Source organism: Morchella sextelata, assembly GCF_020137385.1.
Source record: "Morchella sextelata strain SCLS chromosome Unknown scls_5, whole genome shotgun sequence".
Taxonomy (NCBI): domain Eukaryota; kingdom Fungi; phylum Ascomycota; class Pezizomycetes; order Pezizales; family Morchellaceae; genus Morchella; species Morchella sextelata.
Genome location: NW_025408620.1, coordinates 2,050,810 through 2,076,451, shown reverse-complemented (window position 1 = coordinate 2,076,451; position 25,642 = coordinate 2,050,810). Strand labels below are relative to the sequence as shown.

The following is a 25,642-nucleotide window of genomic DNA, read 5'->3' as shown; positions in this document are numbered from 1 at the left end:
CCTTCCACTCAATAAATAGTACATCACACCCTCATACCCCGCCACCAATCATACCTCGACCCATAATAATCTAAATTCTTATCCTCCTCCGGTGTCGGGGGCGGCGGTCTCATATCAAACAGCTTTCTCACGGGCGCAAGTGGAGCAGCCTTCTTTTTCTTCCAACCTTCTCGTCTCCTAGTGGCTGCGTTAGGGGTACTGGTCTGGACGGGCATGCTGGTGCAACGTTGGAGGCCCTGGCTAGGCTTGGGCTGCTGGGGGTGAGAGGTACTTAACTGCCGATAGAGATGAGGATGGGAGTTTTGAGTGTAAAGCTCAAGGTAGGGATCAAACTGGTCTGGACTGTGGGTTTTACTAACGGTTATAGGACTTACTGGAGGAGCTTCAGGTTTCGGCGGCTGGCGCGAAATCCCAGAGCTAGTTGCAGAACGGATGAGCCGAATACTTGTAGTGTCGTTGGAAGATGCACAAACGAGCTTTCCGTTCTCTTCAACAACACACTTCGGAGGATATTTATGAAGTACCACACCTCCAGAGCCTGAACCTACTACAGGTGGCGGCAGCTCTTGAGCAACAGCAGTCCTTGTACTCACCCCCGGAGTCTCTCTGTTTCCAGACTTACCAAAATTTCTGCCAGCCCTTGATTTCGGAAGTGGAAGAACCTTGCGCTGCAGCTGAGGGATAGGAATTCTCGACTCCTGAGGTGCGCTAGTCTCCTTACCCACGACTTCTACCACCGGGAAAGGACTCGCTGCGGGAACGACAATGCGGGTAAAGCGCACGATATCCCTCGATGACTCTAAAGAGGATGGGATCTTGCTTGGTTGGTGTTGGCTTGGAATTCTGGGTGGACGAGGAGTCGGATGGAGAGGTAGACAAATTCCGACGGGAGAGATGAGTTTGTAGATTGGGATTTCACCGCCTGGGCGGGGCTGACGTGTTTGTGAAACCAGGTCCTTTTCGGTTTGTATGCTGGTGGTAGAGGTGGCTTCTCTGGTGGACCTGAGTGTGATAGATGGACATGGGATGTTGAGATTCTTGGTGGTATCGAGCTCCGGGAGCAGGTAAGGAGGATCAGATGGAACTCCGTCGTGGCCAGCTGGTATCGAGACTCCCGAAAAATCCGGGCAAGAATTACTTTCAAATCCCGGAGGTGAAGAGAGGACAGAGGTTACCATAGTCAAGGTGGTGTTCCTTGAAAGGCCCTCCCTTCTTCCTAGAGGAGTGGAATGTTCCTTCCTGAGATACTCCGCGCCGTTCATCGTGCTCGGAATACTGCCGTTGATTGGTAGGCCCAAATTAGAGCGCCTCTCTTCTATCGTCAATAATCCATCTGTAGGATTTGAGACCATCTCGGAAGTAGTAGTTACTGCTTCATGCTCGTCATCACAGTATATCTTACCAACACCTCTGCAAACAAGTCCAAAACCAAAATCCTCACTGTCGTTCACAAGTTCCTCATCAGAAACAATATCACTCTCCTCAATGTCACACCCAAACACCAACCCCTTCTTCAAACTCTTCGACGACGACCACCCCTCACGAGGGCCAGACGGCGGACGATTCTCCTTTCCCGGAGCAGGCCTCTTTACGGATCCCAACGGGGTACGTGTAGGTAGCGGTAAGGAAGACCCAAATACTACTGGAGGTGACTCGAGTGTGATCCTTTCGGGAGTGACCTTGACCCAGGCGTTCTTCTGTGGCGTGCTTGCTGTAGGGTAGCTGTTGATCTTGACGCCGTTGAGTTCGAGGAGCGCTAGGGGGACGCGTTTGCGTGGTTTTTGGATTGTTTCCTTGGCGGGTTGGAGTGAAGGGAAGAAACTGGACGTTGTGGGTTGGGTTGGTGCTTGCGGCATTTTTGATGGTAGTGGAGATTGTGTTGAGCGTGCTTGTATGATTGGATAGTAAGTGTTGAGGGGGACATATGCAGAGGAAAGTGAGGAACTATATAGGGACCAGATGATGGAATATCGAATATACTGACTTGAAAGAGGTATAATTTCCACGATAACCTAGTATTCAAAGGTTCGATTTCTAACTTGAAATTATAGTAAAAGTGAATTATTGCGGAGAGAATACTTGAATCTCAAACCCAATATTCAAGTGTGTACCTCCGTATCGACACACAATTGAAATGAAGATACTAGAAGTCGCTGACTCTCAGGAAAACAAAATTAACGTGATCCAATTTCCCCTTTCCGTAATCAAATCTTCGATAGAGAATGAGTCCTCTCTTGTAGTCCGTTTCCAAATGAACTTTTTTATCAACGTTGTGCTCAATATATGACGAAAGGATTTTGAGAACCCACAAGCTCGGCTTGGCAATGGCTTTTACAGATTGCGATTCTGTTTTTTTTTGCGTAGGGGGGCTGTTTAGCACCCTAGGTAACATATCACAAGTAGGCAACGGCGCCTCCACAAACAATCCAGCCTCCTTCTCAACCAGCAACCAACTGCAAACATAAATCTGAGAATCCCCAGACAACCCAGATATCAAATTCCATCATGCCCGCCCCAGACCCCAAGACCCCTCTCGCTCGGCGAGCTTCGATGCCCTCAACATCAACCACCATGGGTCCTCCGGAGTTCATGCCCATCTCTTCGCGCACTCCAAAAGAACCATCTTTCCCACGTCCGCCAAAGCGAGCTTTATCTCCCCATCCTACTTCATCACCAAGCACCGCCCTCCCCATGTCTGGCGAGGCCTCCTCCGCGCCAATTGTCACCCCGGCCCGCCGCGAGCGCGAATACGGCACATACGACTCGCCCTGCATTCCCGATATACACCCCACGCCCATCCGCCGTCCACGTCGTACTCCTGTCAGGCGCCACTCGGCGAACCCCTTGGCGCAGCTGGGGACTGGCATCCCGGCGGATGATCGGTTGGTCAGCGATAAGAAGTATAGAGCGCAGCGGAGGGAGCATACGGTGTGGATGATCGCGACTGAAGGGACTTTGAGCTCGAGTCCGGGGATTAGGATTGAGGAGGTGGCGGATGAGGATAGTGATGAGGAGGATAGGGAGAACTTTCGGGAGTGGTGTAGGGAGGAGAGGAGGAAGAGGAGGTTGGCGGAGCAGAGAGAGAGAGAGAGGAGGGAGGAGAGGAGAGAGCGGGAGAGAGAGGAGATGGGAGAGGAGGGTGGAGAGGAGACAGGAGAGGAGACGGGAGAGGAGGGTGAAGAGTAGGGCGGAGAGCAGGATTATGTGAGATCAGGAATAGTTCTGGTATCCGTGGTTGTTAGAATTGAGAAGATATCCTTCGCTCGATCTCGTATCGTAGTCCTAATGATCTAAAAACAGGATGCCTTTAGGATCGGCTTAGAGCCAGGCCAATTTCGCGGTACAAACTAGTCCTTTTGAGTTGAGGGCTTGATGTGATTTTGTGTTGAAACCTGAATAGCATAGTAAATTATAAAATTTTGAACTAGAAATTTGTCAGCTTCGTGGTGTTTTGTTCCCCCTAATGCAAGATAGAATCATGTCTCCAGCTCTACCCACAAAGAAATGGTGAGAATCTCAGTAGGAGTAGAAAAACGAGAATCCATGGTCATGAATTCGATATGCTTTGGGCAGCTGCCCGAATGGCGATATGGAAAGGTTTTCCATTCCTTCGTTGAAATATTAGCTCTGTGAGGACAATAAAAGGATTCTTTCTTATGCAGCAAACCCCTAGGTTCTTTATCGGCTTATAAATTATATCTGATATTTTATGAACCGCCCTTCACGGTTAGTCAACCGTGTTTTTCAAAATAAAGAAGTAGTGCCTGAAGAGACATTACTTTTCCTTATACTCTCGTTAGTTACTCCGAGCCGTCTAATACCGTTATCCTTTAATTCAGCGGTCGTTCAACGGCAATATATGCTGAATCTTCTTAGCTCGGAGAGATGCCATGGTGCATGGTGAAAGGCTGGGAATGTGAACTTCGATCTTCCAGGTGTCGAAAATTAAGCTCTCGTGCAATAAGGTGCACACACGTATCCTGATAGTTCTTCGCCCCACGTCTACTTAATCAATCCAACCTTTACGATCTGGCCTTATGCTCATCTCCGAAGGTCTTCAAGCTGTTCATTGTCGATCACTGGTATTTTCTGGCAATCCTTGTTGTGTGACCTTCGCTTCGAAACACGATTTCTTCGGCCGGGTAAGAAATTCACTGCTCTTCAACCTCACACTATGACAACGGAACATGACAAAAAACTTCATTACATACGGCAGGAGAATATTTTATCACTTCGAATTAACAATTGAAGCCATTCGGTATTTCAAACACCAACACAGAAAGAAGCACGAGGTACGCCTAATGATTTCAATTGTGTGACCAATATGAACTAATTACAGACGCAAATCCTACCAACAGGAAACCACAAAAGTAACTGGCGCCCAGGTGACCTTCACTTATTCTACTTCACTCACGCAGGTTGTATAAAGTGTTCTTCTTCTCCAGAGAAAAGGTATCGACGCAAGACTCCACCAGCGTAGTCGTCATCATTGGCGGGGGGAAAACTACGGGATAGGCCGCCGTTACCGAAGATATCGAAGGCGAAAAGGTTGTTGCCAAGGACATTAGCATCTTGACGAAAATATTGGGCCCTCTGCTCCTCGTTTCCGAAGTTGTTGTTACTACCGGCAGTAGTAGTAAAGCCTGGCCATCCGGTCGAGATCGGGTAGACAACCGGAATGTCGGAAACATTGTCGCTCAACGCGGTATTACCGGATCCAGCTATACAAATGTCAGTAATAACCTCGTGAAAATGAACCAAGCGCGGCATCCTAACCTTCCTTCACCTCCTCCAAACCAATATGGCGGTCATTTCTCTGACCTTCTCCCTCACAGAAATTGGTACAAACAAGTGCCATCGTGGTGGCACTGTTGGGCACTCCAGCAGCATCGGTGGCGGTTGGGACCTCCTGGTCGATGGAAGTGGTACGAGCATCTTCCACGTACATTGGCGCGACAGGTGCCAGGTTCCCGTTACGGGCTAGCTCATCTTTTGTCTTGTCCATCTTGATATGGTCGCGATGGCGGTCTTTGCGACCGAAGTAACGATTGCACCTTTCACATTTGAACTTCCCAGCGTTGGCTGCTAGACGTTTCAAGAGTTCACGGTCCTCCTCACTTTCGGGGGGGTTGTTGAGGTGCACAGACCAGTGACGGCTGAGGCTACTAGCCACGGTGAAGGTCTTATGGCACAGCTGGCATGAGATCGGATCCGGAGCGTTGGTCGGGTTTCCATTCGCCTGTGTGCTTTCCTCCGCTGAGACATCTGCAGCAGATGACTCTGGTCCGGGTGTTCCATGAACAGTCGGCGATGCCTCCTGGCTACCAGGAGCTGAACATGCTCACATATTGTGTCAGTTTCAACAATGTGGACCGGGGTTAGATGACGGTGAGAGAAATTACCGTTACTGGAGGCGTAGGCCTGAGCATCACTTTGAGCGTTAGCAAGGGATTGGGAAATATCCATTTTTTTTTTTCGATAAAATGTGTTTCCGTAAAGAGTGGGAGGATGGGATGTGGGTGAAGTTGCAATTCTTCTCGTCGTACTGATGTGGTTGATGGAAATATGTGTGTTGGTTATCGCGACTGCTAAATCCCACTTTCCTTACCCGGTCAATTCTTTTTCTGCGTTCATCATTCTCAAGACGAGTCGCTTCTCGTGATCGTGATGCGGTTTCGTGTAACAACCGGGCTTTCGATACGTTGGCGTTGGGGATACTTTGTGGTGCTGGTTTTGGACAGTGGTGTTTCGGTAGGGCATGGTGATCAAAAGAAGCTACTATCTATAGGTCTCAAAAACCACTACTGACTGGGATATCTAGACCGTGTTGGTGGCTTGGTGATGATGTATGGGTTCCGCGACAGATTACGAATTGCCTGCTACGCCGGATATTGGTATTACATGTAGGAGGAGAATTGTTTATCACTTCGAATCAACTATGGAGGCCCTTTGCCTGTTTCAAACACTAGAACGGAAAGAGGCACGAGCGCGATATACACCTAATCATTTCATTTATAACACTAATATCAACAAATTACTGTCGTAAATTGCAGACAGGCTAACAACGAAATGATCTAGCGCCCTACTTCCGACTGTTCCTCCCCAACCTCTCCGATGATGTCTCCCTTAAGAATCATCGTCGCGAAACCCAGAAATTTGACGGAAGCGGTTCCCAGTCTATCCTGCATTGCTGGCAGAGGGCGTACCCTGAGATAGGGCGGACTTCTTGCTCTCCATTTCTTTCGGCGGAGCTGTGGTGAGGTAAGTAATAGCGTACATAAAAGGGATAAAAAAACTCATCTCACCCTGAACAAACACAACCACAGAAGAAACGTCCCCCGCTGCCCGAGTAGCGGCTGCCGCTAGCGCTGCGAGCGAATCCGCACACACATTTTTAAATATTGCCGCAGTATTGGTAGTTTCATTGGGCCTCTCGTGGACCTTCACATGTTCCTTAAAGGCTTTCTTCCGGGAAAAGTACTTTCGACAACCCGGGCAATAGAACCTTCTAGCGCGTTCCGGTGCGCGCGCGAGGCACTCCAAACCTGCCACACCCGTAGGTGGATTATTAAAGTGTCTGACCCAGTGTCGGTCGAGACTTGAGTTGCAGGTGAACTGGGCACGACATAACCCGCAAGTCGGTTTTTGCTTTGGTGTGCGGGTAGTATTTTGACCCGTAACCACCGCGCTGTTTTGTGAGGCGGAAGGCTCTGCCGCGGGAACGATGCCAATCATGGGCTCGGTGATTGTCATATCGTCTGGTGCTAGAGACACCGACATGTTCTGTTAGTATTCGCCAATATCGAGGGGCCAGCATGGAGGGGAGCTAGATACCACTTGAAGGGTTAAGTTGTTCGGATTCCATGGCGGTGGTGTTATCGTGCTCACTAGACATCGTGTACGCGGTGTTTTTGTCGATTGCTGCGAATGGATTGTGGATGGATTTCTAATTATTCTTGTCGTACTTATCTGTTTGGTGGGGGCGTGTGTGTGTGCGTATGTGGGTTATCGCGACTGCAGAACCCCACCTTCCTTACTCGGCCGATTTTACGTTTATCATTATCAAGACGAGTCGCTTCTCGTGATGCGTGCTCGGTGTAACAACCGGCCTTTGGATACGTTAAGGCTACTTGGTGATGGTGGTTTCGGATGCTGGGTGTTTTCGCAGGGGAATGGCTAATCAAAGGAGCTCAATATATCGAGGTTTTGAAGGCTTGATCTGACCGGGAGTATCTAGACCGCGGGTTGTTTTGGTGGGGTTGTAGGAGTTAATTCCGTGATGGATTATCAATCGTCTTCTACGCCGAGGGGTTATGCTGGAAAAGACAATGGCTTTACATGAGGATTGTGCATTTTAATGGCACGTTTTGTGCTCCCGGAGGGTTTGTCTTTTCAAATTAGGCCACAAATGGGGAGATATATACATCTCCATTGACTTCTCACGGAGTTGTTGTTAAAATTGAAAGCAAATAATAGCTTATCTATCACTGACATCTTCCAGATTCAATTAGGCGTGCAGTTCTTTACACAAACCTTCTGTCAAAATGCTATGGCCTTGTTACCACAGTGGGGAAAGGACACGGAAGAGGGGGAAGGATCAGTGAATGGTCGTTCAAATTTCGGCGGGTGAGCTTCATCGAAGCTAGGGATATAGAAGTTCGTTACGAAGGTTCTCATATCATATATTATGCGGCGTCAAATAGTAAATCACAAGATATTGATTTATCATCTTAGTTTTCTTCCAGTCAGTGTTTTTCCAGGCCAGGTGTTCAGATCATACACTGGTTTTTCACTTCTCGAAAAGCAAATCAGCGGTTATTTCTGCGAGAATAATCCTAGCTTTGCTTTTTCTATCGCGATCATGAGAATATAGCAGGCTTTAAGTAAGCAGTACCCCTGTAATCATTGACCCTTAGCCAAGACATATTCACAGACAATCACTCGATTCTGGTCGGAAGTAAGATAAACATATATTTAATGGCGAAGTGAGTACATGACCACCTGCTCTTACACATATATTATCTAATACTCTCTCGATAGCTTTCTTGATTCAAAACAAAAAACACTATCTATCCTTTCCCAGTTGAATTTGCAGCTAGCAGTTTTCAGTATTTCTGGTTTCAAACCGGCCCTCAAATTCTAACACCACTTTCACAACTATCTCTACCAAATCCTGCTTTACTCTAGCTCTCGACCTCTCTACTGGAGCGCGACTATAACTTAGGTTTATATGCAAATGGATCCCTGTATTAAAATTAACACAAAGGTTGCCACGTATCCCTTAAACCGTCAGGCCGAATTCAAATAACAGGATCCTAACGCAATGTGGAAATCGTGATGTGTAGAACGTAGAGTTTGTGCCTGGGTTGTTGTTGCAACATATAATCTATCACACATTATCTAAGCACAAAATTCGTGATGGATTCTGTCGTTGCTGTTCCTGTAGACGTTCCAGATATCTCGATTTCCACATTGCGTTAGGATCCTCTTATTTGAATTCGGCCTGACGGTTTAAGGGATAACTTCGTGCTTTCTTTTCTCCTTTTTTGTTCTCCAGCAGCCGAACATAGATTTACCATTGAACGGATGGCAAATAATTGTTATATATTCTGTACTCTCTAGAGTGCCATGGTTCAATGTGTGGTATGTTGAAAAGAGCACTTATTAGTTGTCGACTGCGAGGCGGATGAGAATCATGAGATATCACTCGCCACTGTAAATCTCCTCCCTTGTAGTCACTTTTTTTTGCATCCAAGCATGAACAGTGTATATGGTTAGTAGTATGTGCTTATTGTAGAAAGGTGTCTTTCGGTTTATCACAAGGGTTATATGATAAATAACGAACCTAGTTGTTACACGATACTTGGTCACTTAATCTCCACGTCGCCTCATATCGCGACAACTTCACCAGTGACGAAGTGCTTGTCGAAAGAAGGGGAACAGGATTGGAGAGTCAAATACATAAAAGATTAGTTGGTCATTCAACTTGATATCTTTCGCGTTTTTGTATCAATTCAGTTCCACGAATTGCAACTACAGTACGAAAAAGGAGGCTGTAATAGGTACTGTACCAATACGGAATTGTGCAAAACTTCCGAATTAAATCGGAATCCTAACTATTATACCGTAGCAATACCGTAACAATACTGTAACCCTACGGTATTTTGCCAGATATGGTACTGGATCCATCCGCTTTTTTGGTACTGTAGGCAGCAGATTGCAAAGGTTTTCAAAAAGGCTAGCTCGGAAAAGGAAAACTGTGCTGATAAACTGAGTCCTATGAGGACAAGATTATCATTTTTTTAACATGGCCTAAGCACGAAGGAACTAATTAAGGCTCAGTTGGACTTCATTTCCTATATAGAGCAAGAAAATGTGTAAAGCGGAAAGATGACGAAAAACGAAAGAAAATTCTAGCGAGAAGTATCAATGAAATTTTTCTACTCTTCAGCCGGAAAAGGTGTAAAAAGGAAACATCGAGAAAAAAGAAAAATAATTCTAACAAAAGAGACATCAATGAAATCCTTCCACTATTTGCTGTCGTAAAGTAAGAATATTACAGCATGAACAAGGAATTTTTCCCACCGAAAAAAACAGTTAAATCTCCCACACAATATTCAGGCTCCCGGTAACGTGAAGAAAAAAATGACGAAAACGAAAAATATTCACCCGCACTCATCCTTCCCGTTCACAGTCAATGCTTTTACAAACCTCCTACGCACTACACCTCAACCTAATCATGTAAAAACTCCGACCAGTGCCCATTCCTTAGCGACCGCCATTCTCAACACTCGTTGATAACTTGAAAACAGAAAAGCTCAGCCCGCAAAGAACAATACCCAGCTAGAGGCCCAGAGGAGAATTCATCGAGAACATGACAATCCACCCTTAATCTTCCATTGGACCGGCCTTGACCCTTAAGTTGCACTAGCATTTCCAGTGCTGGCAACCTTTCCTCTCATACGCTTGGCGCGGTTGTTGCCTGTCTGCGGCTGCGCCTCATTCGGCTCGTCTTCCCCCAAATCGCCATGGTCAGTGTTGTCCAGCTTTCTTTTCATCGGCGTTTCGTCTAGTTTCCCCTCATCATGAGCCGCATGATGCTTCTGCAGGAAATATTTGGTTTTGAAAGCGTCACCGCAAATTTCGCATTTGAAGCGAAGTAGTGCGGCCTGGAGGGTTGCGTCATCCGGACTGTCTTTTCCATCACCCAGCTCCGCTATTTCATGACTCACGCGGTGTTTATCGCGTAGATACCTGCTTCTAAATGTAGCCGTACACTCCACACATGGAAAGCGAGTTGGTTCAGGATCAGGGGCCTTTCTCTGTTCTTTCTCGTTTCCCTTCACGCTTTTGACGTCGTCCGCTTCTTCCTCATGGTCTCCTTCGTCCAACCTTCTATGGGCGGCGTAGTGGTGCCTCCTCAAAGATCGGCTTGCAAGGTTCGCCCCACAGAGGCGGCAATCGTACAAAGCCGCGCTCCTAGGCTCGGTTGGATCCTCGACAGGATCGCTACCCCTATAATTGAAATCGTGGTCGTCTTCTGTGTTGAAGGTGGTTTTACTCCTGTGACAGCCATCTCGCATGAAGGTGTTGTCTTTGTCGTTTTTATGGCTTCTCATATGTGCCTTGCGGATATACGGGCTTGTCAACACAACTCCACAAACGGAACACGTGCTGACGTTGCCGCCCTCCTCATGTACTCTCTCGTGCACAACAATTGTAGTCAGCCGATTCGACAACATCGGGCAGTGCCTACAGCGGGAGAGAGGTTTTCCCTTGCAGGCTTCCTCCGCGGTTTTGATTTGCGCGGGAGTTAGAAACTGCGGGCTCGATAGATGTTGCGCGTAATGGCGCTTGAGGGAACTGGAGTGTGATAGGACTCCATCGCAGAGCTTGCATGTCCGTTTGTCGACTGGTTCGTTCATGTTTCGTTTCTTTCTTGGAGCGGGACCCTTGCCGTCCAGGTGCGGTGGCCGCACCATTGGCGGTGTTCTTTCGTCGGGAGATTGAGACTGTTCTTCGTCCATACTATCTTCGTCGACATTCCTTTCGCCCTCGCTGAGGTGACGTTCCTGAGGTTGACAAGATGATTCCTCCACGGGTGAATTCGACGGGTCGTAATTATCTGAGCCCTGGCTGGGCATCACCGAGTGGGGGTTTTCGATTCCCTGTGTGTTGGGAGCTACCGACTGATAATGAAATTGACCAGCATTATCCCCCAAATGAAAAGCGTTGCCTGCTTTCATGTTAGAATCTTAAACAGTATAGAGGCTAAAGGATGGATTGGACTAACCAGCAAACCCCACCGGGGGACTTGATATATTCTGGTGCTCTAACGCAGTAGGAGGATGAAAGAACGGGTGAATATTATTCGGGATAACGTGGCTTGTGTAGAATGGGCCGTCGTGCACCGCTGACGCCTCGAAGCCGTAATGAAGCTGAGCGGGAGTTATTGTTTGAGGGTAGTGACCGTCGTGGAAACTTTGAATGAACCCTTGCTCGATCTGTGATTGATCTTGAGGAAAGCTGGCTCCCGTGGTCTGTAGGAGATCTCTGGGAGTATCTTCTACCGCAACTACTCCTACTGGGTTCCAAGTCACCATCTGTTCAATTCCACCTGGAGAAGCAGCGATTTCTTCGCTGCCCAGAATTGGCCAAGCGGTGAATTCTTCATCTATATCCATGATGTCTTAGTAAACAGATAAACGTGCAGAGAAGACAGATAAACGGGAAAGGGGAAAGAAAGATAGTAAGGATAAGGGAAAAAGAAGGGAAGCCAAATAAATAGGTTCAAAACAGAAAGAGAAGAAGCGCATGCTGGAAGGTCTGTGTAACATACTGCCAAGTGCTGCGATATACGTGTCCCAGTCAAATTTATTTAAAAGGTCTTCCATTGTCATCGTCATCGGGGGCGGCTCAACCGCGGCTCCGTTCGCGTACATTTTTGTCCGTTGTGATTTTTGTTCAAAAAAGATGTCAACGTGCTGACATCTTCTGTTGTTGTTTTGTATACGTCTTAGCGAACGGTTGTAGTGGTTGTGTTTACTTATTCAGTGCTAAACACAAATTAGGTGGATGAACCTTGGGCTCGGCACCACCGAAATGGGACAGGAGCGTGGGAAATTAGAATCAGAATCTATGCCCTGTGTCTCCGCGCTTTACATCGTCTTCATCAATTCACATTTGCTGGTGCTGTTCTACTCAAGGTGGGGATACAGTCTATCGGGGAGGTAAGCCAATTGACCGGTCAAGTCAAGAATATTCCCCGATAAACCAGATTATCCGTGAATTGACTGTGTCCCTGGATTGACGGTCAAGTCAGGAATATCACCAGATTATCAGCTATTAACGTATCCATAAGCTAACCAACATAGTTCTCAACCTTTTGGCACAGGCACATAGGACGCGCACTGGCCTACCTTTCAACCCTTCTTACCCGCCAATTCTAAGAGCCATTTTGACCTATATATCAACATTCACTGATAGTGGGTGCCTTTTATTCGTGGCATTTGTTGACATACAGTCTCTGAAAGTACCATTTGGTATTTTTAGGGTACGTTAACACATATGCACAGTTCATTCCAGAATAGATCCACCAACTCACACATCCCAATCAAGTGAGGTATATACTAGTCAATGTTATGAGATTCCTGAATTGGCCGTCAGCCCAGGAAGACAGTCAATCCGGGGGTGTTCCAGTTTATCGGAGAATATTCTTGACTTGACCGGTCAACTGGCTTCTCTCACCCGATATTAAGCCGAGTCATCAGGTTGACTAGATCAGTGCCAAATTAAAACCAGCAATCTGGAAAGAGAAGCCGAAGAGGACTCTAGACCCCGGGGATTGTTAAACACCGACTGAAAACATGTAAAACTTAAGCTGACAAGTCCGTTATTCGGGTGTGCTAGTTGTCGCACATGGCTGGCCCCGCAATGCGAGTGGTGATTCTGGTCTGAGCATGAGTTCATGACCCGTGTGCCCTTCCTGCCACGCGAACAATAACTGGCTCACCAAACAACAACCTCCGGCTTAATCAGAGATATCATAGAGATTTTTCTTTTTAAACAGAATTCAATTAAAGTCAAAATAGCCATCTCTGTGCGATAGCTCATACCACTCCCGACTCCCGAGGATCGACTCATGAAAGCCATATCGGCTTTTATGAGACTAGTAGGAAAGAGGAGGAAGAATTCGTTGCTCAAACATGACAGATCTCGGGGAAGGAGATATTATGGTTCAAGAGGGTCGAGCTAGAAGGTCTAGTCGAGCTCGTGTCTTGCTTCATGGACGATTTCGCCCCCGAGGGCCATCACCATATTTGGGGTGAGCTAATTTTCATTTTCGCCAGTGGAGCAATATAGAGAATGCAATCGAACTTAGGATCACATTTGATGCTAGACCTGCTCTTCTAACCTCGGTTTAGAAAGAACTGAACTGGGTGTTCGTTTCGTTTCTTGTGTTTCGAGTTTGGGGGGCGAGTGAGGGGTTGTGTCTGGTGTTACACAGATTTCCGCGAGTCACAGTCCCTCACTCGGTCTTGGCTTTTTGACCTTTGGAGGACTTTTCTTTTCGCATCAAATTATCGTAAATTTTTAATTTACCTAGACTCAATTGCAAACTACCTCCAATCTAACAAATCAAGAACAATCTTCTCGATAAGTCCATGTCCTGTTTTCCTCTTCTCAATGTCATCACAAATACCTCCAATCTCTCCGAAAACCACAACAAGGACCTCGACCTCAATAGAGATGATGCCTATTTACTCCTCCTCATCCTCTCCACCGCCATGGTAATCTTACCACTCAAATGCTTAATCCTATGCTTCAACTTCGGCTTCCTCAACCTCTCTTCCACCACCACCACTGGCACCCCCGGCTCTTCTCCACTCACCTCACTCGGCACCTCTCCAACATCTCCCTCCGGAGTCACCACCCTTATCCCCCCCTCAAACCCATCAAAGTTCAAAAAGCTCAACCCCGTCCTACTCCTCTCAAACCTCACCGGCCCAAACTCCGGATTCGACGGCATCCTCTCCACCCTCTGCACCTCTCTCCCCCCTGTCCCTCTGATCTGATACACGGGCGTACTCTCCCTCGTCAAACTCGCCTGCGCCACCACCGAACTCCCATCCCCCTCACTCTCATCATCAAAGGGTGTCCTCTGCCTCCCGATGCCGTCAAAGCCCGCAAAGATATCGAAGCGCTCTTCATACGTGAGCGAATACGCCGCGGGGAGATTGGCGAGTGTGGGAAGCATGTACAGCGACTGCGAGCGCGACATTTTCGGGAGCACACGGATGGGGTCGGGCATGGGTTCTTGGTGGATTGTGCCGGAGCGCGTGAGAACGTTGCGCATGGGGATGACGGGGTCGTCGAAGCGGCCGTCGTTCTCGATGGGATCTTGGAAGCGGTCGTGCGCCTCCTCGGGGGTGAGGTTTTGGAGGCGGGTTGCTCTGGCTCTTGTGGTGCTGGAGGTGCTTGGAGAGGTTCTTTTGAACGTGGATGTTTTGCTGTTTTCTTGGTGAATAGAGCCTTTAACGCTCCGAACACTGACCTCCGAGATCTCTCCGAGCGAGACTCTACTGCCAATATCAAATCTAGGCAACTCCAGCATAGAAACTGGCGACACCGTGGGACTCCTATCGGGCACCACATCTGCCCTGACCGTACTCTCGAGTACATACGGACCCCTATCTGCAAAAGTCTTTCGTCTCTGTATCATCGTTGGGCTGCTCTCAGGTTCCGGTTCCGAGTCATCAAGCCTTAGCCAATACGGCCCTGGATCGTCCACGACATAGGGGCCGCGGTTGGCGAAGGGAGTATAGGGGCCTGTGGACCTTTCAGGCTCAGTGGTGGGAGGTGGAGGTGTGGGGCGAGGGCGGGGCTGAAGGGTGGCGGAGCGGAGCATGCTGGGGATGGGGATGCGGCGGGCGGTGGGGTCGGGGTTGGACATGTCGCGGCGGGCAGGGCGGCGTTGGAGTGTTTTGGCAGCGCCTGCGGGGGAGGTGGATGTGGGCTTTGGTGTGTTTGGGGATGCCATTGGTTTCGGTTTGGTGTGAGTTTGTCGATAGTTCTGGAGTTTTGTGGAAGTAGAAGTTGGTAGAAGCTGGTAGAAGCTGGTAGCTGTAGTTTCAATTTTGATATTTGCTATGCAAGTTGCTGATGATAAAGAAGTAGACTGTGGAGAGAGCTCGTTTTATGAGTGAAGTAGTTTTTCGAGTAGAGACTTTGGGTCTGTTGAAGAGTTTCAAATTGTCGGTCATATTAGCTTGAAAGTTTGAAATCGTTGCGGAACTATGAAAACAGGCCACCTCTTGAAATGCTGCGAATAATCGTAGTACTCCGATCGTGCGAGACGCTCTCTGTGAGGTGTCTGGAAAATAGCTGAAGAGGGAAGTCTCTGACCCTCACGAGATACACGTTTCATTCCGTGACAGCAACTCAGTTGGGTCGTGGGTAGATAGCATCGATGTCGACGTGGAATGGCTTGTTGCAGGGACAATCCTAACAGATTGTATGTTTGTAAAAGAATGGAAACGTGAGTCGGTAAGTTGGTGAAGTTCGAACGTGGTTAGTCGAGGGAGTTAGTACGTGGTGTTAAAAGAATGACTTCGTGGGCATTTGTATTGAGATGATATCTGTCTTTATTATGGATTAGTTAAATAGGCAGCTGAGCTCCATTAAATATCATCATTCCTCACCTTGCTATCCCACAAGCATGCCTTAGGGGTTGGGTTAGCCATGACCAAACCCGGCGGTGGTGCTTTGAGCCCAGCCCTCCAACTTGGAATAGTGACAGTAGAGTGGGTATATGAGGGCTTGGAGTGGCCTTTGAAGCCAGATTTCAGGCAGTATGGGGCCTGGGCAAGGTAGAGAAACAGTATTAATGTCACATACATATTTTAGCCAAGGTCGTCAATCACTCTTATGAAGTGAAAATTATCACAGAATCAAAGGCGTTTGCTTTTATACCCCCACTCAGATCTCTCTATTACAGATTAAGTTTCCACACTCCTCCCATTATCACCAGATTTCCCCCAACTATTTCCTCGCACACGAAAGCTGCCGGGATAATGATACTAAATACATGCAGCTGACGACTCAAACACTAAAATTCAAGATTATCAACTCCCTCCCTCCTCCTCCGTTGCCCCCCGAAACCACCACTGCTCCACTAAGCGTTCAACAACGCGGTCATCCCCGCCCCCTCATCGGGGAACGTCTCAAGGAGGCGCTGCATAGTTTCGAGATCCATACTATCCCCGACATTCTCATGGGTAAACTCGTCAACCATGAACGCCGATTCTCCGGGGTTGTGACTCTGGACACGGTTCGGGCCCCAGTCGACCTTAGGTTCGGTCTTCTCCATCATGGCCATCCCCCAGTCGGCAGCGGTTCTGACCACATTTGGCTCTTGAGGCTGCTCGGCGCTGGCCGCGAGGGGGTCGTCGAATAGGCCAGGCATTGCTGCGAACTCGGTGTTGTCGCCATGGGCTTCGGCAGTAAGCATAGCTTGAAGAGTGGCTTCCTCTCCGGGCTTGGTGTTGTCGCCATAGGCTTCGGCGGGAATGATATCTTGAAGAGTGGTTTCCTCTGCCGGGTTGGTGTCCAAGAGACAGTTATGTTCCCCATACTCACAGTTGGAGCTGTGCGCCATCTGTCTCTCCAACTCACGGTTCATCTTGTCATACTCCACCCCAGCCCTCAACACACCTCTGTGTGAGAGCAACCTATCATAATCCTTCTTGAGCCCCGGCATCTTACTCTGAATCTCCAAGATCTCTGCAATGGCATTCTTCGCCATCGTGGCCTCGTTGGGATACTCAGACTGTGGAATGTGAGCACGAGCTTGCAGAAAAGAGGCAAGGGAGACGCCGGTATTATTGCGTGGGGAGTGCAGGTAGTTGTAGAGGATGCGGAGACGGCGGTTGTTGTCATTGTGGGCTTTACGCAGAATGCGGATTGAGGCGTTGAGGTCCCGCTCGTAGTCGGTTTGGTGGCGGCGAGTCTTGTTGTATGTCATGATGATGATGAAGGGGGGTTTCGATGATGGAGATGGGGATTTTGGGTATTTTTCTTGATGGGTTTGGGGGCGGAAGGGAGGGAGGAAAGAGGGGAAGACGGCACGGCCTGTGGGCATTCGAAACACGGCCCGTGAGGATATCTACTGCGGGCGGGATGGACAATACTCTCAATCGCGTTATCTCTGCCGTTAGATCTAGAATCTAATCAGTGCTGCGCTCATTGAAAATCTGAGGATAACAGCTGTGAAAATTGCTTACATGATGAATGTTAAAGGAGTTTTACAACCTTCAAGGGTATTTCAGAGCCTACCATGATAAATGGCACAGGATAGTCCAATTTAATACTTGACAGACGCTCACCCAAGTTTCGAAAAATCAGAGCATTTATAATTATTGGGATTCAATTGAGGGATTCAATTGACAGAAACTCACATCATGAGATGAACTCGCTTAGCCGCCGGGCACCGTTTCCCACTTGCCTAGTCTCACTAGAATTTGCGTACTCCGATTAGACCTTGCGTGGTCCAACCCAGTTACATATAATTACTAAAGCAAATGCCTCTAAATTCGGTTTCGGGAGTGCGGTACGTTTCGCAGGGGGCCGCGCGGATCTGGAGTATTTCTGTGTTGCCTAACGCGTTGCTAAGTACAGAGGCTTTGGTAACTTTGGTTGCCGTTGCAACACAAAATTTATATGGGAACACCATACAAAACCAGAAACCCTCAAATAATGACTTTAAGACTTAGACCACATATACCTAAAAATACACTCAAGATTCTAGAATTCTCTGAGCTCCATCTTGAGATAATTTCAACTGTCCTCGAAAAGTTGGAATCTTTTTATCAGGTTGGGTGGTTGTTTCGGGTAGCGAAACATAGCTACTTTACCTGTAAAAAGGGTATATTACCAAAACTTCTGTCCTAGTACTATAGTAACGCATCGTGCTTAAATAGAACTTACTGATTTACAAGAAGGGAGAGCATTTATAGGTGTGCTCGGAGAAGCTTAATTAAACCGTCGGTGGTGAAGTGATGTGCAGGGATGTGTCTTACTCATCATATCCGAGTGATGCCTTATGAGGCGGGCATACAGGGATTACATGACCCCGGTAGACAGGGATCTGTCAAGGACACGATCGAGGACAGATTACCTGATAATATAGGATAGAGTCATCCTAGCGACGTCGTTATGTATCTAGGCGGGTAATATATACGTGCGTGGTTGTGAACAAAAAAAATGCCAGTGGTAACGGGAGAAACTTCGGAGGTTCGGACCTTGATCTAGGAATGTATTGTTGAAAATAAATGGAATAGATTTTATTTGCCTACTCTTTGCGGTATTATCGTTTAAAGGGACTGTATGATACGGGAGACGAAGAAGGAGAAGATAGAGGAAGAAGGAGAGCCAAAAGAAAGAGGAAGAAGAATAATTTGAGGACTACTACGCGATTAATTGCTTGATTGATCGTTCATTAATTGGGCTACTACAAGGTTTATTACAGCCTTTAATAGCAGTTTGAGAACACGGTCACGAAAGAGAACGCACAGGCAGTTCACAGCTGTTTAAAATCATTTCGCATTGTACTAAAATCTAGATTATAGTACAAAAAAGGAAGACAAAGGGAATCCCAAAAGGCAGACCAAAAGGCACACCAAAAGGTAGACCAAGCTTCGCAAGCCCGCGGAGGAAACTAGAACTTCGACTCCTCAAAGCCCTTCCAGTCCCACTCGTAGTGGCCCCACTCCATTTGAGCCCCCTGTAAGCTGGTCGCCGTTGCCTTCCCCTTCCTGACGTTTTTTTCGACCTTGATTTCTTCCTCTTCCTCGATCGCCTTTCCTTTGCCCTTGTAGTTCTCTTTCTTCAGGGCCTTCTTTTGAACTCTTTTTACCACCTCTTCCTCGGGCTGCTTTCCTTTGCCCTTACAGTCACTGCTCGAGACCGGCTTTTTCTCAGGCTTTTTCTCTACCTCCTCTCCTTTCCCCTTTTTGCCCTTGATTAGGACCATCTTCACGACTTTCCTCTCCACCTCTTTTTCATTGTCGGCTATCATCACGATCTTCTTCTCCACCCTCTTCTCTACCTCTTTTTCTTTCCCCTTCTGGCCCTTCACCAAAACCTTCTTCTTTACCGTTTTCTCGACCTCTTTTTTCTCCTGCGCTTCCTTCACTTCCTCCTTCTCCCACTTCACATCCCCCTCGACCTTCTCATCCCACCACTTCAACTCCCGCAACAGCCTCTCCGTGGCCGTAACCACATTCAACGCATCCTCCAATTTCCCCTGTACAGCCTGCAGCTCATCCTTCTTCGCCTGCTCCTTGTCCTCCTCGACAAGGCTAGAGGTGCTCTGGTTGCTGTTCTCTAGCTCGCGCTGGAGCGTGGCGTTGTATTCGTACATGAGCCTGCGGGTGCGGAAGAGGATGTAGGCTTCGATTTCAGGGAGGGTGCGGGTGTCTTTTGAACTGCATGCGGCTGGGTGTTAGCTTCGCCGGTGGGTAGAGAGCGGGGAAGGAGAGGTGGAAGGGGCTACAAACGTGGAGGGGATTGTGCGGATGGAGGAGGAGCAGGTGGAGCAGTTTGAGCAGGCGCTCTCGGAGGTGCAGACTGAGCTGCAAGACATTGTGGTGGTGTGTTGGTGTTATGTAGTATTTTTTGGAGAGAATTCCAGTAGAAGAGCGAATATGGTGGTTGGAAGAAGAGGGTGTGTTTGTAAGAGAAGGAACAGAAGAAAGTTAAGCGGGGGGGCTCGTTTAAATAGCGGGGTATTGAGAGAGATTGGCTTTTTTTCGTCTTTTTTTTTGTGGGTTGGGTATTGTTTGACGGAGCGTATCTTTTTGTTTCGATCTCGGCGTTTCGGCTCGCGGGTGTGTCCTGTCTTTCGAAGCGAGACTAAAGGCTGATAAGGGAAGGTCATGGTAGTAGGCGCGGGACCAATGATAGGAATAATCGTTTTTTGCAGGTATTCACCCACAACCAGACTCTGGGAAACTTCTTGCCCACCTCCTGTCTGTTTATCTTTTCCCAGGCTGAACCTTCTGGGTTAAAGATTTGGGAATGTGTTCGACAATAATCAGTGTGCAAGAGAGATCTCATGAACCGACTATATATCGTATCTTTCCTGAGACGCTAAGAAAGAATGGAACGGTATTATTATTTTCCATAACATCCATTTTCTTTCTTTTCTTTGTTTCTCTTTTTCCATATTCTCCGTCCCAACGTCATAGCCGATTGGTTTACCGAGCCTAAGTAAATCGAATCTGTGAGTTAAAAGCGTTAGGAGGGATGGGTCAGAGTTGGGAGAACCTATAACTGTAATACCCATCCTAGCCTTGGGCACAAAGATGTGTACGTTGCTTTACAAAATATTTGGCCAGATTTTTGCAATCTTTCAGACCCACAGCTGTTAAGATAAATGATCTCTCATGTCCTCCCACTACCGGTCTCTCCGTGAACTAGGTTCTGGCAGTTCGGCAAAGATTATTGTGTGGTTGCGAAAACAAAATATAAAGTCCTAGGAGAAGATTAGTGATAAACATGGAATGAAAAGGACAATCCTGACTTACAAATCTGTATTTTCGTATCATTTGCAGCCGGGATCGATGGTGTTAGGTGTGGTGAGGTGGATTGATATTTATTCGACCGAAATTTGCCAATTACAAACGACGTGTCCTCCAGGAGGATCTGTTTACGAGGTAGTGCGCGAGGAGCGTTTATGTGAACTGCTCTTCTCGTGGATTCCTTCTATCCTTCATCGCACTCCACCGGACCGGACCCATGCATCGGGTATGACGACATATACATGTTCCTTTTATCCTAATTTTCGTCTTTAGCTAAAATACTCGTTTGCCCAAAATTATTTATCTTTATTTGAGTTGGGAGAGAAGTACCTGCAGAACTGTCGAGCATGATAAAATTAAGCAGGTGAGGCTCTGCGCTTTGTTCAGTTGGAGAAAAAACATCGACCGAATGTGAAATGCACCCTCGCTTAGGAACAACAGTCTTATTCCAGTTTGTCGGAGGTTTCTAGTTCAGCTCCTTTGCTGCGATCGCTAAGTTGAGCAGGTGGAGACTTAGGGATCTTCACTTCCAAAAGATATGTTTATCGCAATTTTATCTTGATGGTAGAGAGAAAAAAGAGAAAGAAATTGAGGTGTGGTCGTTGCTAGCCAGCATGTCTATTTGGATAACTGTCCTATCAAAAAGCCACGTCAGTCTTTCTTTCCACCTTACCCCGCCAACAACACCCCACAATTTTACCTTTTTTCAACTCTCTCAACCCAACAAGATCTTTTTATCTCTATGGCATCTACTGGTCTTCTGCCAATTCTTTATTGTGTTCTCTCCGAGTTTAACTCTTTAAATCTCACCATTTTTTCAATCCTATCAAAGCACGACACAAAGCTAGAGTTCGCCAGATACCTGTCGGGCATGATCAACACCTTCTTGCTAAGCTTGTTTGCCCCCTCCTCATACCAAACATATCCACCCTCCATTTCAATATCCCACATAAAAATCCTTCTCTACCGGTTTCTTCACTCCCCTTTCCTTACTTACCACTCCCTGTCATCACTCAATTGACCGTTGATGCAGTTCTCTGAGTATGACAAGCTAACCATGAATTTAGACGCCGTCAATAAACTCATGATCAGCAATTTCTCTAGGTTGTGACGTGTACTACTATCGCCCAAGCTCGTAGACTCGTCATGCGCCAGAGCAGTCGTTGTACACTTTCCAGTCTAGAGGTTACTGCTGAGAATGAAGCGGTTTAGTGCGACTTCTTCTCTGTCTGAGATTATTTGAAGCGGTGGTGCAGCCCTATGGCTTAGACCCTCTTTAGCATAGTGCAGAGCTCAGCATGCGATCTCATTGATAAATTGCAATAACGCTCCGATAATCGTCAAGGTGGAAACCCATTCCGGGGTTAGCTTATTTGTTACGCTCTGCAGGTTAAATATATACAACTCCTTGACATATATTACAGCCCGGGCGCTACATCGGAGCAGCCTTGTTTATGAGCTTCTAGATGAATTTTGTTTGTATCTCTCTTCGAGGTTGTATTGAAAATCTGTATCTGCACGTGTCATATTCAGATAAGAAGGAAGTTATGGTAAGCTACAATCTCCGTTCGTCTGAGGCATGTAAAGGCTAACCCGATACCATAGGAACAGTTCTAAAAACTGTCAAGAGAAACTAGGGCTTTCTTGGAGCACCGATAGACCAACCCGAAGATGACCTTTGAGAATATTAATGTGCGCTGGAAAGGTGGAACACTCTGTATATACGGGATAATATATGGATAATCCGAAGAGATGGTGGGGCTGATCTACGGGATTAATCACTACCTCGTATGGCGGTAGATGCACTAGGTGAGACTTCCAATCGCGAGAACACATACATGGGAAAGATAACAAGTTAACAACATAGGTTTCAGTACTGGCTCTCAGAGCCGGAACATCTATTTCAATTCCTGGATCATTTCCTTATAATACATGTCAATCTCGCTTGCCAAGGCGTGGGGTCTTACTATCACCCATTCAACGTCCTTCCATGCGATCTCCAAGCATGGTTACCTCCATCCCATTATAGAAGGTGTTTGAAGATATCTAGGTTCTTTACTGCAGGTTTTATTTGGATAGTAACCCGGAGTCTCAACGATCTTAGGAAAGGAAGGAAATTAATTTAATAGACTATAGTGCGAGAAAACCTCTGAATGCATTCTAGCACAAGGCCAGGGATGTTCAGGCCGAGCGTGCGAGGTTCTAGGTAGTCAGCTGGCCATATGAGGGGATTTAGCCATACACGCAGGTATCACCCAACACATCGGAAATCGCTACAATCTTATAGAGTCCTTATGCATTCACCTCTAGTGTACATTTTTTTTTAACATCCGGGGTCACTTGATATTAATAAGATACCTATCGGCTTCTTGTGATAAGGTTGCCATGTCTTGAGGTTTATTCATTTATCCGTACACGTGCGAGCCTTATTTCTATTCACATATCACCCACCTAAAGGGATAGGCACCCGGAGCGGGGAGCAAGCCCCAAAGTCTGTAGATATTCACCGGAGTAGAATTATATCATCTTCAGCCATTTTGCACTTGAAGAAGGTTTTGCGGGTGAAGGGGCGGGTTTGACAGCCAAACGCAATGATGAAGATCTGCGAAGTTTGATAAATAATCTTTTTGAGCAAAGATTATACTTCCCTCAGCCTACTAAGCAATTGACTAGTATCTACCTGGTGTAGTCGGACTATAGCGTTTCCAGTCAAAAATATATAGAAAATCTTCTATTAAACAAAAAAAAAAAAAAAAAGAAATTTAAAATCTTGGATCTGGCGGAGGGAATCGAGTGACGGTTCATGACGCAACGGTCGAGTGATAATCCACGATTTGATCCCACTGTCATCATAATCCCCTGTATACGTATAGCATCAGGTAACATAACCTAACTAAAAGTAGGAAAGATTTATGCAGACAAACTAATTACGCTCTCGATGTTCTTCGCCTCTTTCCTTCGAACCATCGATGAGTGCGACCCAGAACAAAATAATCGCCGGAGGTGCGTCTGCGCTTCAGAAACCGCGAGGAGAAACTTATCTTGAACCTGTATGAAAAAGTCACGAAGCTGGGTCGTAGAAATCATAATTGTCTCATAAGAATTCTCCTTGATATTTATATCTCTGAGAACAACAGAAAGGATCTTATCGGAGAAATCGTGAGTAGGGCTTGAATGAAAATTGCTCATAGTGGAACAAAGGTATGGCCGTATTGAGCGATCATGCAACTAACCCACACAATTACAGATTTCGAGAAAATCCGAGGGAAAAAAACAGGATATATGGGGAGCCACAGGGCGGCGTCTGGCCTGCCAAATTAGCTCACACTTCGGGTATCTATTCCGGGCAATTCTACTGTAGCAGAGGATGCCTTAAGTTCGTGGGTCGAGTTTTTCTGTTGAGTTTTGGATGTGAAAAATCATTTTTGTTGATCGTATGTCGTTAAAGCGGTATTACACCAGAAATAAGCATTGTGATTGGGGCGGAGGTCTCGCTAAATACCAGCTAATCCTGCATAACGTAAAGCTTACCGCAACAACGAATATGTGTCTATTCGAATAACCTGTACCACAGCGTGGAGAACACATATACGTATATTCGAAGGAGTAATAAGAATGGAGACACGTTGTCCCTTCGTCTGCCGCAAAACGCTGTCCCCCCCAGCCATGAAGTTGGTGCGAGCAAAGTGAGCTAGTGTACGCCTTTGCCCACGGGACTCATTCAAGGTCTTTCTCACCAATCTAATCGATAGTGTCACCTAGGAAAGATAGCTTACCTTCCACTCCCGGCGCTATATCTTTACTTATTTTTTTGTTTCAACAAATGAAAGACGGGACAGAACCTATAAGCAGCGGATAATTCCTGAAGGCGGGCAAATTGGCATCGTGTATAAGCAAGGCACACACGTTCCAAAGAAAATGAAACAGAGTTATGTGATTGCCATAAAAAACATAAACATCTACCCTCTCTACTCCGTTTCAACCTTCAGCGGAGCTGGCCCTGAACGATACTTTAGCTCGCGCACTTTCCTAACTAAAAACAGATTTATGATGCGTCATCTCATTACATTTATGTTTATTCCCACTGTACGGGAAAAGAAGAAAAGGTACTGCAGATATGGCCGGACCCATATCTACTACCCCCACCCCTGGGTTGAACCGTTACCCTTCTGTAATCGAAGGTGACACAACCGCACGGTGTACGTCCGGGGGCGAGTGTTAACCGTTAGGCCACTCGCCCATGTGTGTTTTTCGCTCTGAGTCGTATTTGAATGCCAAGTGCCAAGGATAAGTGGTAAGATGACTAGCCCGGATAGGCGCGCTAATCGGTACACTAAGAGAATAGAGTTTCACTTTCCGACGGTGGTAACTTAGGCAAAACTGAACCAAAGCGAGCTGAACAGAATTAAAATTACCAAGAATTAATATGACTGAAGAAGTACTGATTTAAACTGGACAACTGGTTTGTGGTCTTGGAGGGAACTCTACACCAAAGGCGCACAGGGTTGAACTGATACCGGGTATGGCGTCTTGGTTGGTTTTATGCATTTGTTCTGTTCTATCTACGTAGAAAACAGTTTTCCGTCAACTTCAGGGCTGAACTGGCTGAATGAAGTACTGAGAAGCGAGAATTGTGTTCGATTATTTTGCTAAAGGGTTCTAGAGAACCGACTTCAACTGGCAACGCTACGAATTGTTGGAAACACTGCGTGACAAGAGTCTTCTGTGTTGCTTTCTATGATCTATAATTTAGTGGATCACCTACGGGTCTTATTGACTTTTTAAGGGCTTATCAGTTCACTTGCCACTACATGTACCTCTCTAGAACATGCTAGCATGATACTAGGATGCGAGATACACATCTTTTAAAAGATGTCAAAGGTTCCCATTAAGATAATAGCTCCGGGTGGATGGTCGAGGCACTACCGTGTTCGTTGCTGCCAACCAAAATCAGGAAAGACGACGACCTTGCCACCGTTCACAACATTTTCGTACTTTTTGAGAAAAGAACATAATTTAAGAGGAGTTGCAGTCCAATTATACGTTTTTCTTAGCGCCTTATA

At 46.8% G+C, this 25,642-nt stretch overlaps 8 protein-coding genes across 8 annotated transcripts; 1 reads left to right on the top strand and 7 right to left on the bottom strand.

Moving 5' to 3' along the window:
• Window positions 1-23: 23 nt before the first annotated feature.
• H6S33_011096 (uncharacterized protein) lies at window positions 24-1,856 on the bottom strand (the record flags this gene model as incomplete). The annotated part of the gene is made up of 1 exon (XM_044842487.1): window positions 24-1,856. One exon carries the CDS (start codon window positions 1,854-1,856, stop codon window positions 24-26), a length of 1,833 nt encoding a protein of 610 aa, XP_044697026.1.
• A 649-nt stretch (window positions 1,857-2,505) lies between these two features.
• H6S33_011095 (uncharacterized protein) lies at window positions 2,506-3,186 on the top strand (the record flags this gene model as incomplete). Its single annotated transcript, XM_044842486.1, has 1 exon — window positions 2,506-3,186. The coding sequence occupies one exon, from the start codon at window positions 2,506-2,508 to the stop codon at window positions 3,184-3,186; it is 681 nt and encodes a 226-aa protein (XP_044697025.1).
• Window positions 3,187-4,410: 1,224 nt separating this feature from the next.
• Window positions 4,411-5,466, bottom strand: H6S33_011094 (uncharacterized protein; the record flags this gene model as incomplete). Its single annotated transcript, XM_044842485.1, has 3 exons — window positions 4,411-4,721; window positions 4,777-5,331; window positions 5,403-5,466. 3 exons carry the CDS (start codon window positions 5,464-5,466, stop codon window positions 4,411-4,413), a joined length of 930 nt encoding a protein of 309 aa, XP_044697024.1.
• Window positions 5,467-6,177: 711 nt separating this feature from the next.
• On the bottom strand, window positions 6,178-6,895 carry H6S33_011093 (uncharacterized protein; the record flags this gene model as incomplete). Its single annotated transcript, XM_044842484.1, has 3 exons — window positions 6,178-6,251; window positions 6,306-6,764; window positions 6,835-6,895. The coding sequence occupies 3 exons, from the start codon at window positions 6,893-6,895 to the stop codon at window positions 6,178-6,180; spliced, it is 594 nt and encodes a 197-aa protein (XP_044697023.1).
• A 3,022-nt stretch (window positions 6,896-9,917) lies between these two features.
• Window positions 9,918-11,942, bottom strand: H6S33_011092 (uncharacterized protein; the record flags this gene model as incomplete). Its single annotated transcript, XM_044842483.1, has 3 exons — window positions 9,918-11,236; window positions 11,294-11,674; window positions 11,840-11,942. 3 exons carry the CDS (start codon window positions 11,940-11,942, stop codon window positions 9,918-9,920), a joined length of 1,803 nt encoding a protein of 600 aa, XP_044697022.1.
• Window positions 11,943-13,817: 1,875 nt separating this feature from the next.
• H6S33_011091 (uncharacterized protein) lies at window positions 13,818-15,040 on the bottom strand (the record flags this gene model as incomplete). Its single annotated transcript, XM_044842482.1, has 2 exons — window positions 13,818-13,844; window positions 13,892-15,040. 2 exons carry the CDS (start codon window positions 15,038-15,040, stop codon window positions 13,818-13,820), a joined length of 1,176 nt encoding a protein of 391 aa, XP_044697021.1.
• Window positions 15,041-16,174: 1,134 nt separating this feature from the next.
• Window positions 16,175-17,023, bottom strand: H6S33_011090 (uncharacterized protein; the record flags this gene model as incomplete). Its single annotated transcript, XM_044842481.1, has 1 exon — window positions 16,175-17,023. One exon carries the CDS (start codon window positions 17,021-17,023, stop codon window positions 16,175-16,177), a length of 849 nt encoding a protein of 282 aa, XP_044697020.1.
• Window positions 17,024-18,715: 1,692 nt separating this feature from the next.
• H6S33_011089 (uncharacterized protein) lies at window positions 18,716-19,642 on the bottom strand (the record flags this gene model as incomplete). The annotated part of the gene is made up of 2 exons (XM_044842480.1): window positions 18,716-19,484; window positions 19,557-19,642. The coding sequence occupies 2 exons, from the start codon at window positions 19,640-19,642 to the stop codon at window positions 18,716-18,718; spliced, it is 855 nt and encodes a 284-aa protein (XP_044697019.1).
• Between the last annotated feature and the right edge of the window lie 6,000 nt (window positions 19,643-25,642).